The sequence below is a fragment of the Dipodomys ordii genome, unplaced genomic scaffold (genome assembly GCF_000151885.1).
Source record: "Dipodomys ordii isolate 6190 unplaced genomic scaffold, Dord_2.0 Scaffold7, whole genome shotgun sequence".
NCBI classification, from domain to species: Eukaryota; Metazoa; Chordata; class Mammalia; order Rodentia; family Heteromyidae; genus Dipodomys; species Dipodomys ordii.
The window spans coordinates 20188591-20198907 of record NW_012267223.1 but is presented as its reverse complement, the minus strand read 5'-3'; the positions used below and the strand labels follow the sequence as shown (position 1 = coordinate 20198907).

The window sequence follows — 10317 nt, the reverse complement described above, 5'->3', positions numbered from 1 at the left end:
GCCATATGCCCTTTGAGCCAATGGTTGGTTCTTTCTATCATGGAGGAATGAGACAGAAAATCCAGGGTTGAGCCAGGTGTAGTGGCTCAAGCCTGTAATCCTAGCGTTGAGATCAGGGGATCACAGTTTGAGGCCAGCCCAAACAAAGAAAATGCATGAGACTTCATCTTGACCAATGTTAAGGTATGGTGGCACGCGCCTGTCATCATCATCACAATATCTAGACTAGCCTGGGCAGAAAGATCTTATCCTCCCCCCACCCCCCCAAAAAAAAAGATGCAAAGAGAACTGGTGGAGTGGCAACCACAATACTAAAAAAAAAAAAAAAAAGAAAGAAATGAAAAGGGCAGAATTTCCTAAGAGCTTTGAAGCTCTTTATCTCCATTTTATCTGTTTTTGTGATGTAGCTCAGGCTAGCCTCAAACTTTCAATCCTCTTGTCTCAGCCTCCCAAGTGTCTGCTTCCCCTTTAACTTCCAGAGCTTTAACTCCCAGGCTCAGTATTGCCAGGAAAAAGGAAGTGGGATACCCATCACGAATTGTTTTTGTTGGCAGAAAAGCAAGGAAGTGGAATGTTTTCCTGTGCAGGCACAGATTTGACAATTGAGTTCTCTTGTGAGCACCCCTAGATGAGGTGGCTTTTTTTTTTTTTAACTGTTGGGAGAGTTTAGCCAATGAGTGACATCACAAACTGATGCTGGGAAATAGTGTGTGTGTGTGTGTGTGTGTGTGTGTGTGTGCGCGCGCGCATGTGTGTGCTGGTCCTGAGCTTTTTTGCTCAAGGCTAGCATTCTACTTCTTGAGCCATTTCTGGCTTTTTTGGTTGCTTAATTGGAGATAAGAGCTTCATGGAACTTTCCTCCTCAGGCTGGCTTTTTGTTTGTTTGAATGCTCTTCAGTAGCTAGGCACCTGGTTTATGCTGGAATTTTTTTGTTGGTGGTCGTGGGGCCCGAACTCTGGGCCTGGGCGCTGTCCCTCAGCTCTTCAGCTCAAGGCGAGCACTCTACCACTGAGCCACAGGGCCATTTCCACAAACACATTTTGAGTGTGCACTTTCCTGAGTTTGGACAAATGTGTAAGTGTAACTTTCATCCAAACAACATTCAGATCATTTTTTTTTTCGTCTTGGCATCACCCTTCTCATGTCCCTTTACACTGGCAGCCTGTGATTTCTCTGTAGATCCCACTTCTAGAGTTTTATATGTATGGACTGATGTGGGGGTACGCCTTCATTCTTGCCAGTTTTTTTTTTTTTTTACAAGCAGTGTGTTTGGTTTCCATCCCTTTGCCCCTTTTCTATACTCATCCACACCACCTTCCTCCACTTTCCCCAAGTGTGCAGACTGGGTTTTTCACCACCTTTGGGAAGGCGTGGTTCCCCAGCCCAGTTACCACATTAATTTGAACTTCTTCCATCCTCTGACATTTCTAAAAAAAAAAAAAAAGGTTTGCAGCATAAAAGGGGCAGCAAATTAAATGCCATTTCCCCCATTTATGACCCTGGATGAGTCCTAATGACCAGTAGGTTATTCCCTCCCTACCACATGGGGCCTCATTGAGATAATAGGATTTGCAAGGAAAGTATGTAGGAGACACAAGGCTGTGCTCCCCCACCCCCAATCCATTAAGTCAGGACTAAGGTTTCCTCAGTAAATCCCAAATGCATTAGAGGCAACTGGGCTGAGGGTCAGATGTCAAATATGCTGTGGTGATGGGAGAGGACATCTGTGGCTAATTAGACCACTAATTGGCTAAGCGGGATAGGGAAGGCAGGATCTACCCTCAGCTCCCTACCAATGAGAAGGCAGCTTCGTATCCTGGAGGCAGCTCCCTGAAGGGGGATGAAAGACGCTGAAAAGGTTTGTTTGAAGTAGGGGGTGAGACATCTCCCTTCCCCCAGCATAAGAAGGCCACACATAGGGAACTGATCTTGCTTTCAGCCAGGTTAGAGTGAGCCAGGGCTCAGAGGTCTATCCCTTCTACTCATTCTAAATTTAATCTTTTACTTTGAAGAGCTGAATTACACCACACAAACCCACCCAGGCTTATTTTTTGGCCTTAAGACAATTACTTGAGTGACTCACAATTTATATGAAAATGTTCAAAGGCTTTAATTAATAAGCACCTTGGTCAGAGAACATTTATTCACTGATCCATTTGTTATTACACTGGAAACATACTTATTGATTGAGTATCTGTTACGTTGTTGCCAGGCACTCAGGGTTCCCCAAAGATCAGTTGGACTATTTATTTATTTATTGCCCATCTTAGGGCTTGAACTCAGGGCCTGGGTGCTGTCCCTGAGGTCTTTTGCTCAAGGCTAGCACTCTACCACTTGAGCCACAGTGCCAGTTCTGGCTTTTTGTCTTTATGTGAAAGGTATTGAGGAATCAAACCCTGGGCTTCATGCATGCTAGGCAAACACTCTACCACTAAGCCACATTCCCAGCCAGATGATTTAAATTAAAAAAAAGCCCAGGCTGATCTTGAACGTGCGTTCCTGCTTCAGTCTTCTAAGTGCTGGAATAGGCAAATACCACTGACACCCAGCTTTGTTAATATTTGCATAGAACAACCAGTAATGTGAGCCAGGCACTGGTGGTTTGTGCCTGTAGTCCTAACTACTCAGGGGGCTGTGTCTGAGGGTCCCTGTTAAAAGCCAGCCTGGGTAGATAAGTCCATGAGACTTATCTCCAATTAACCACCAAAAAGCTGGAAGTAGAGGTGTGGCTCAAGCAGTAGAGCACCGCTTTTTTCTTTTTTTCTTTATCGGTCATGGGGCCTGAACTCTGGGCCCGGGTGCTGTCCCTCAGCTCTTCAGCTCAAGGCTAGCGCTCTACCACTTGAGCCACAGCGCCACTTCCGGCTTTTTCTGCTTATGTGGTGCGGTGGAATTAAACCCAGGGCCTCATGCATGCAAGGCAAGCACTCTACCACTGAGCCACCTTCCCAGACCCTAGAGTACCAGGTTTAAGTGACAACGCTAAGGAACAGTGCCTAGGTACCGAGTTGAAGCCCCAGCTTTTTGGTTCAGCACCAAAAAAAGTTAAAATAAGACTAGTAATAAAGACAGGGAAGGAATCTGAATGGATATAGCATTCTACACTGGAGAATGATGATCAAGTGGCTTCTTGTGTGAGAACTTCTTTCCCTTTACTTTGCAGATCAATGAACTAAGCAATGTCCCTGTCCCTGTCATGCTGATGCCAGATGACTTCAAAGCCTATAGCAAGATCAAGGTGGACAATCATCTCTTCAATAAGTAAGTGCTCATGGGTTGAGGTTTGGTGGGCAACCCTTTCCTTCAAGCTTCTAAAGCCTCATGAGGGCCCAGACTAGTACTTGGCAGAATGAAACAATGCTAACAGACTGGCAGGGAAAATGCATTCATTGTGTGTCTTTTCCCCTCCAATCGGCTCCAATGTTTTATCATTCTACCTCTTGTGTCCTGTGAGGCTTATGGCTCACATGTGGCTGGCCTCCTTTCCCCGCTGTCCTTCCTCTCCCACTGGATGTGTGAATATCATAAAAAAGACTGGTGGATTGGTTTATGTGGTAGAGTGTTTGCCTAGTAGGTGGGAGGTTCTATTGTCAAAAGTAACTAACATAGGGCTGGGAAGGTGGCTCAGTGGTAGAGCGCTTGCCTTGCATGCATGAGGCCCTGGGTTCAATTCCTCAGCACCACATAAGCAAAAAGAAAAAAGCCGGAAGTGGCGCTGTAGCTCAAGTGGTAGAGTGCTAGCATTGAGCTGAAGAGCTGAGGGACAGCACCCTGGCCCAGAGTTCAGGCCCCATGACCGGACTCCCCGCCCCCCAAAAAAAGACCATCTCTTTAGGGCTGGGAAGGTGGCTCAGTGGTAGAGCGCTTGCCTTGCATGCCTGAGGCCCTGGGTTCGATTCCCCAGCACCACATAAGCAAGAAAAAGAAAAAAAGCGGGAAGTGGCGCTGTGGCTCAAGTGGTAGAGCACTAGCCTTGAGCTGAAGAGCTGAGGGACAGCGCCCAGGCCCAGAGTTCAGGCCCCATGACTGGACCCCCCCCCAAAAAAAAAAAAAACTAACATAGGGCTGGGAATGTGGCTTAGTAGTAGAGTGCTTGCCTAGCATCCATGAAGCCCTGGGTTCGATTCCTCAGTACCACATAAACAGAAAAAGCCTGAAGTGGTGCTGTGGCTCAAGTGGTAGAGTGCTAGCCTTGAGCAAAAGAAGCTCAGGGACAGCACCCAGGCCCTGAGTTCAAGCCCTAGGACTGGCCAAAAAACAAAGCAAAACAAAAACTAAAAGAAAAAAAAAAAACCCAAAAACTAATGGGAGGAGCCATTATTTCAAGTGGTTCTTTCCTATTTTGGGAGACTGGAGATCAGCTAAGTAGTAGAATGGATGAGGATGTGTGCCAGCAGCTAGCAAACAAGGTTTTATAAAGATGGATCCTAGTCAGCTGACTGCACACCTCTCAATATAAATCACTATAGCTACATCCCAGTGAAAGCTGGGCAGGGCTTCCTGTCCTGGATGTAACCATCTTAAGGATGTTTCCATAGGAACACCTAGGAGGAGGAGAGAGGCTCTTTAGTGAGAAAGATACTTCAGAGACTGGTCTTTGCTCACAGCTGGTCTTTACTTACCACAAAATGCCCCACCCCCACTCTGGCAGGAGCAATTGTAGCAGTTGTAAGTTGAGCCAGCACTAGATCTCATTTCCTAGTGGGTAAGGGTTGTTTTTTTGTTGTTCTTTTTCCTTAAAAGTTTTATTAAAAAGGACAGCAAGCACTTAAAAATGAACAAATCTTACATATACAGCTAGATTTATTTTTACAAATAGAATAGAGGGATAAAGTTTGGGTTTTTTTTGTTTATTTATTGGTGCTGGTCCTGGGCACTGTCCCTCAGCTTTTCAGCTCAAAGCTAGTGTTCTACCACTTGAGCCACAGCGCCACTTCCAGTTTTCTGGTGGTTTATTGATAAGAGTCTCATGGACTTTCCTGCCCTGGCTGGCTTTGAATGATGATTCTCAGATCTCAGCCTCCTGAGTAACTAGGATTACAGGTGTGAGCCACTAGTGCCGGGCTGTCTCAGGCTCTTGAGAAGCTAGGATTACATCTGTGAGCCATGGGTACCTGGCACTGACATTTTTTTAAGCTTGTCAGTTTCTTCAGATCCTGGTGATCTGAGATCAACACTTGAAGAATTCTGATGTCAAAGTTAAACTGAGCAAGGAGTAGCTGGCAAAGTTATGTCTCTGCTTTCCCCTAGGGAGAACCTCCCCAGCCGCTTCAAGTTCAAGGAGTACTGCCCGATGGTGTTCCGGAACCTCCGGGAGAGGTTTGGGATTGATGATCAGGATTACCAGGTACAGGCTTGTCTTGGCAAAACCTGAGGGCTCAGGGGTGAAGGTGGGAATCAGCCAGCCACAGGACAAGTAGAAGGGAAGAAGTGTCACTTTCCTGTCGGCCTTCCTCAGCCCCAGCAGTCTCCCCAGGACTGGTGGACTCTTGGAGGGGCATGAGCTTGGAGGATCCTTGGAGGTATCTCCTGTGCTTTTGTCTCTGGGAAGGAGAGCGATGTGCAGAAATGGCTTCTTTCAGTCAGGCATTCTCAATCTAGGCTGAAGAACCCTCTCCTTCATAGTTTGACTTCAAAGAGAGAGAATGGTTGCCAGGGAGAGATGAGGCCTCTTAAAGCAGATAAAATAGGTTAGAAAAGGAATACTTCTGGTGTAGTGTAACCCCCTGCCAGGTACGAGTGTCACCACCCAAGCTTGTCCCCGTTGCTGGTGGTGGGAGGTGGGTGGGCGCCGTAGGGCAGCTGCCCTTTCAGGGGGTGGCATGGTGGAAGTCACTGACCTCTGGGGGAATCAGTTCCAGCATGAGGATATTAGAGTCTTGACTCAAAGTCCAAAGTTTCTGTCCCTTCCCCAGCTTGTTTTCTTTAGACCAGCTTCCCTGGCACCATTCACCGTTCCCGCCCACTTCCCCCCTCCAATGAAAGTGGGGAATATAAACAATCTTTTGGTGATCTGGGGAAAAAGATTGTGAACAGCACAATGCAACCTAAACCAGATGCCCAAATCCCTTAAAACACTAGCTCCTGCCTAGTTCCCTGGGATGCCTTTCAGAGTTCACAGGAGTAGAATGAGCCTGGCAAATGGGCCTTTCTCCCCCTCCCCTCTCCACTCCAGTGAGCCTGCATGTAGAGAGGAGGGTCCTGATGAGGAGGGTAAGGAAAAGCAAGAGGCTTGAGCATGTCTGTGAAGTACTCAGGGAGCCAGGTGCCTGTGGCTCATGCCTATAATCCTAGCTATTCAGGAGGTTGAGATCGAAGGATTGAGGTTGGAAGCTAGTCTAGCAGACAAATCCAAGTGATTCTAATCTCCACTTAACTACCAAAAAGCCAGAAGGGGTGCTCTAAATCAAGTGGTAGAGGACTAGCTTTGGAGTGAAAAAGCTAAGGGATAATGAGTTGTAGTTCCAGCCACACACACACACACACACAGAATAGCCCCTTCAGCTCTGTGTTAAATTATAACTTGACAAGGGCCTGAGGTTTTCTGAAAACCTCTTGCCACTTCTGCAACCCCACATTGTTTGGCTGCCCTCCCTCCCCTTTGGTTCCTTCGCCGCCTCTTGGCTGCCTCACCACATCCTCTCGGCATCTGCATTTTGCCTCTAATAGTCTTGTGGGCACATGACTGTGCTCCAGGCTGAAATGAGGGCAGTGAGGCTGGTGTTCAGGGACTGGGCTCTTAACTTGTGGGCTGCTAGTGAATTTAGTCGGGAGATGCTGCTGGGTGTGAGGCACAGCACAGCCCCGCCCCCACCAGCCTACGGCCTTCAAGTTTTAACTGGTAGAGGGCCAAGTGGGAGAGGGTACCTACTCAGCATTTCTAAGTTTGGATGCTCCTTTAATTTAGTACCTTTGCCAGGGAATATCCAGAGCCCCTCACCCTTCCAGGCTGAGTTTCCCCATGAAGATGGTGCCATCCCCCCACAAGGTTTTGTGAGGAGGTTTTAGGTGACCGGAAAGAGTAGGGTCCTCAGGAAGAAACTCTAAAAGAGCTTGGAGAGGAGGCATTTCTGTGAGCAGATCTCCATCAATATGGTCCTGGCAGGGGGAAAAGCTGGGAGCTCCTCTCAGCTGTGCGTCTTAACGGTCTGCTCTGAGAATCCAGGTTGTCCTTGATCTACTCATACCTTCCTTCACCCTTCCTGAAGCATCTCTCTCAGACCCTAGTGGGAAGGCATCTTCAGGAGATGCAGGGGCCAAGATAGAAGGATCCCAGAACTGTCAGTCCCTCACACATGAGCAAGGCCAAGGGAAGGGAAGTGTCAGGCAGAGATAAGACCAACTTCTAACTTTGGGAAGGGATTCTAGCACCAGGGAGAATTGACTGTCAATCAGGGGTCAGTAGCTCATGCCTGTAATCCCAGCTACTCAGGAGACTGAGGTCTGAGGATCATAATAGAAGCTAACCTGGGCAGAAAAGTCTGTGTGACTCTTATTCCAGTTAAACACCAAAAAGCCAGAAATAGAGGTGTGGCTTAAGTGCTAGACCACCAGCTTTGAGTGAGAAAGCTAAGGGACAACGCAGGTCCTGAGTTCAAGCAACAGTACCAACATACACACACATACAAAAGACTGTCCATTCTCTCCTTGTGCAAGAGCTTTGACGTTTTTCTTTAGCTTGTTTTTTGTTATCCAAGAATCTGGACAATTTGCTTCCTTGTGTTTCAGGTGAGGAGGTAAACCATTCACTGAAGGTCATACTGCTGTGAGGTTCAGGGATTAAGTTCCAGTCCTTCACACTGGGGTGGTTTTAATTGGTAGATTAGCTTTATGAGATCAGGATGGAAGGGAGTCCCCTTGCCATCCAAGTCGGAGATGAGAAGCAAATGGATAAAGAGCAACTTTCATGATCCTAGAGGGAGATTTTAGGGAGGAATGTGAACACCCCTCTGAGAACCCTCTGTGTGTGTGTGTGTGGTTTTGAGCAGTCCATTCATAAGAGAAAACAATATCAAAGTCCAGAGTCCTTGGACTGAAGGGGCAGTACAGTGGCGTAGTGCTTGCCTACCCTGTGTGAGGCCCTGGGTTCTATCCTCAGCACTGCAAAAAGGAACAAAACTAAATAGAAAAATACTGGGACCCCCACCCTACCCCACCCAAACCAGCTGTTTCTGCCTTGGCCCCTCAGAACTCAGTGACACGCAGCGCTCCCATCAACAGTGACAGCCAGGGCCGGTGCGGCACGCGTTTCCTCACTACCTACGACAGGCGTTTCGTCATCAAGACGGTGTCAAGTGAGGATGTGGCGGAGATGCACAACATCCTAAAGAAATACCACCAGGTATGGTGAGTCCCAAGCCTTGGGGGATGGAGGATGGGCGGGAGGAGGTAAATGGGCACCAGTGAGGCTTCTCAGGGAGAGCCAGGTCCTCTCTGGAAATAGCAGATGCTTCCTGATAACCAAATGGTGAGTCAGTGCCGGAGAGGAGGCTTGTTGCTCACTCAGGCCTAGCTGCACAGCTGTTTGTGGTCTGAGTTGGCAAGTTGGTGTTATTTTATTTTATTCTTATTTTATATTTGTCAGTTATGGGGCTTGAACTCAAGGCCTGGGTGCTGTCTCTGAGCTCTTTTGTTCAAGGCTATTGCTCTACCACTTTGAGCCACAGCTCCACTTCTGGTTTTTGAGTGGTTAATTGGAGATAAGAGTCACATGGGGACTTTTCTGCCTGGGCTGGCTTTGAACCGTGATCCTCAGATCTCAGCCTCCTGAGTAGCTAGGACTACAGGTATGAGCCACCGGCGCCTGGCAGTTGGCAAGTTTTTACACTCTGGCATCTGCCATTCTTCTGAGAGAGATCCTGGTGAGCAGCATGGCTGTTTCCTTTCCTGTTCTGTCTCTACTCATCTGGAACGTGCCTAGGAGGAAGAGCAGGAATACCAGGTTCATATAGAGGCTGTCCGAGTCCTCTCTTTGGGGTACCTAGAAGTGATGAAGGGAACCCTCTGTTCCTTGGGGAATTACAGCACAAACCCAGAAGCAGGAGCAAGTGGAGAATCAGAGGCAGACAGCCTATCTGGAAGATTGCACTGGCTCCAGGGACTGCTTCCCTGACACTCTGATACTGGATGCCCTTCCACTGTGGGGACGCTACCAGTAAGAACTTCGAGCATGGAACTTTGCTTTTTGTTTTTTTGGGGGGTACCAATACTGTAGTACTGGGGCTTGAACTCAAGACCTCAAGCTCTGACTGACTTGGCTCTCTTTTTTTTTTTTTTTGGCTGTGCAAACTCAGGGCCTCCTATGGGCTAGGCTTGCACTCTACCACTGAGCTACATCCCCAACCCTCTTGCTTGGCTGTTTTGCTCACAGCTGGCACTCTGCCACTTGAGCCACACTTGCTTATTAATTGGTGATAAGAATCTTACAGGTTTGTCTGTCAAAGTTGGCTTTGAATAACAGTCCTCAGATCTCAGCCTCTTAAGTAAGCTAAGATTTCAGGTGTGAGCCGCTGGTGCTTAGTGGTAGAACTATCCTCTTATCTGTCTGTGAGATCCTGCCTCTGTATCCCCTCTCTGCACACACACACACACACACACACACACACACACTCTCTCTCTCCCCCTGCCTCTCCCTCTCCCTCCTCTCTCTCTCTCCCTTCCTCACTTCCTCTTTCCCCTCTCTCCTTCCCTCCTTCCTGCCCTCCCTGTCTCTTGCTTGTTATTTGAAGCTTTTTCAGTCAAAGGCTGGTGTTCTACCACTTGAGTCACACCTCCAGTCCCCCTTTGACTTTTTTGGTATTAGGCTGGCAGAGGAGAAACAAGGCCTGGCTCCATGATTGTCCTTCTGTGGAAAGCTGTTGGAACACCATCTTAGATAGAATCCCATAGGGGCTCTACGCCGCCAACTTAGCTCCCCTCTCACTGTGCCATGCAGCTGGAGTTGGGGGGTGGCTGTCATCTGTTGTTCAGTGTGAGGAACCCCTATTATTTCACACACCAATCTGGAAAACCATTCGTCTCGAGGTGGAATCCTGGGGAGCCAGGGAGACCCCCATCCATTGGGGTACCTTGTGCTCCTTAGCCTTTCCTGTCTCCCTGCTTTCCATTCTAGTTCATCGTGGAGTGTCATGGCAACACCCTTTTGCCACAGTTCCTGGGCATGTACCGCCTGACTGTGGACGGCGTGGAAACTTACATGGTGGTCACCAGGAATGTGTTCAGCCATCGGCTCACTGTTCACCGCAAGTATGACCTTAAGGTAAAGAGCTTTGTGCTCTGTGTGAGGCTTGCAGGGCAGGGGGCGGAAGGCGGGGGGG

At 48.2% G+C, this 10317-nt stretch overlaps 1 protein-coding gene across 1 annotated transcript in view; it reads left to right on the top strand.

The window, feature by feature from the left end:
- Window positions 1–341: 341 nt before the first annotated feature.
- Window positions 342–10317, top strand: part of Pip4k2b (phosphatidylinositol-5-phosphate 4-kinase, type II, beta) — a gene marked incomplete at its 5' end in the record, with an annotated part of 19828 nt that continues 9852 nt past the window's right edge. The window contains 5 exons of the mRNA XM_013037102.1: window positions 342–392; window positions 3165–3262; window positions 5252–5348; window positions 8190–8342; window positions 10113–10259. Of these exons, the coding sequence (XP_012892556.1) occupies window positions 342–392; window positions 3165–3262; window positions 5252–5348; window positions 8190–8342; window positions 10113–10259 (546 nt within the window). The remainder of the gene's footprint in view (window positions 393–3164; window positions 3263–5251; window positions 5349–8189; window positions 8343–10112; window positions 10260–10317) is intronic.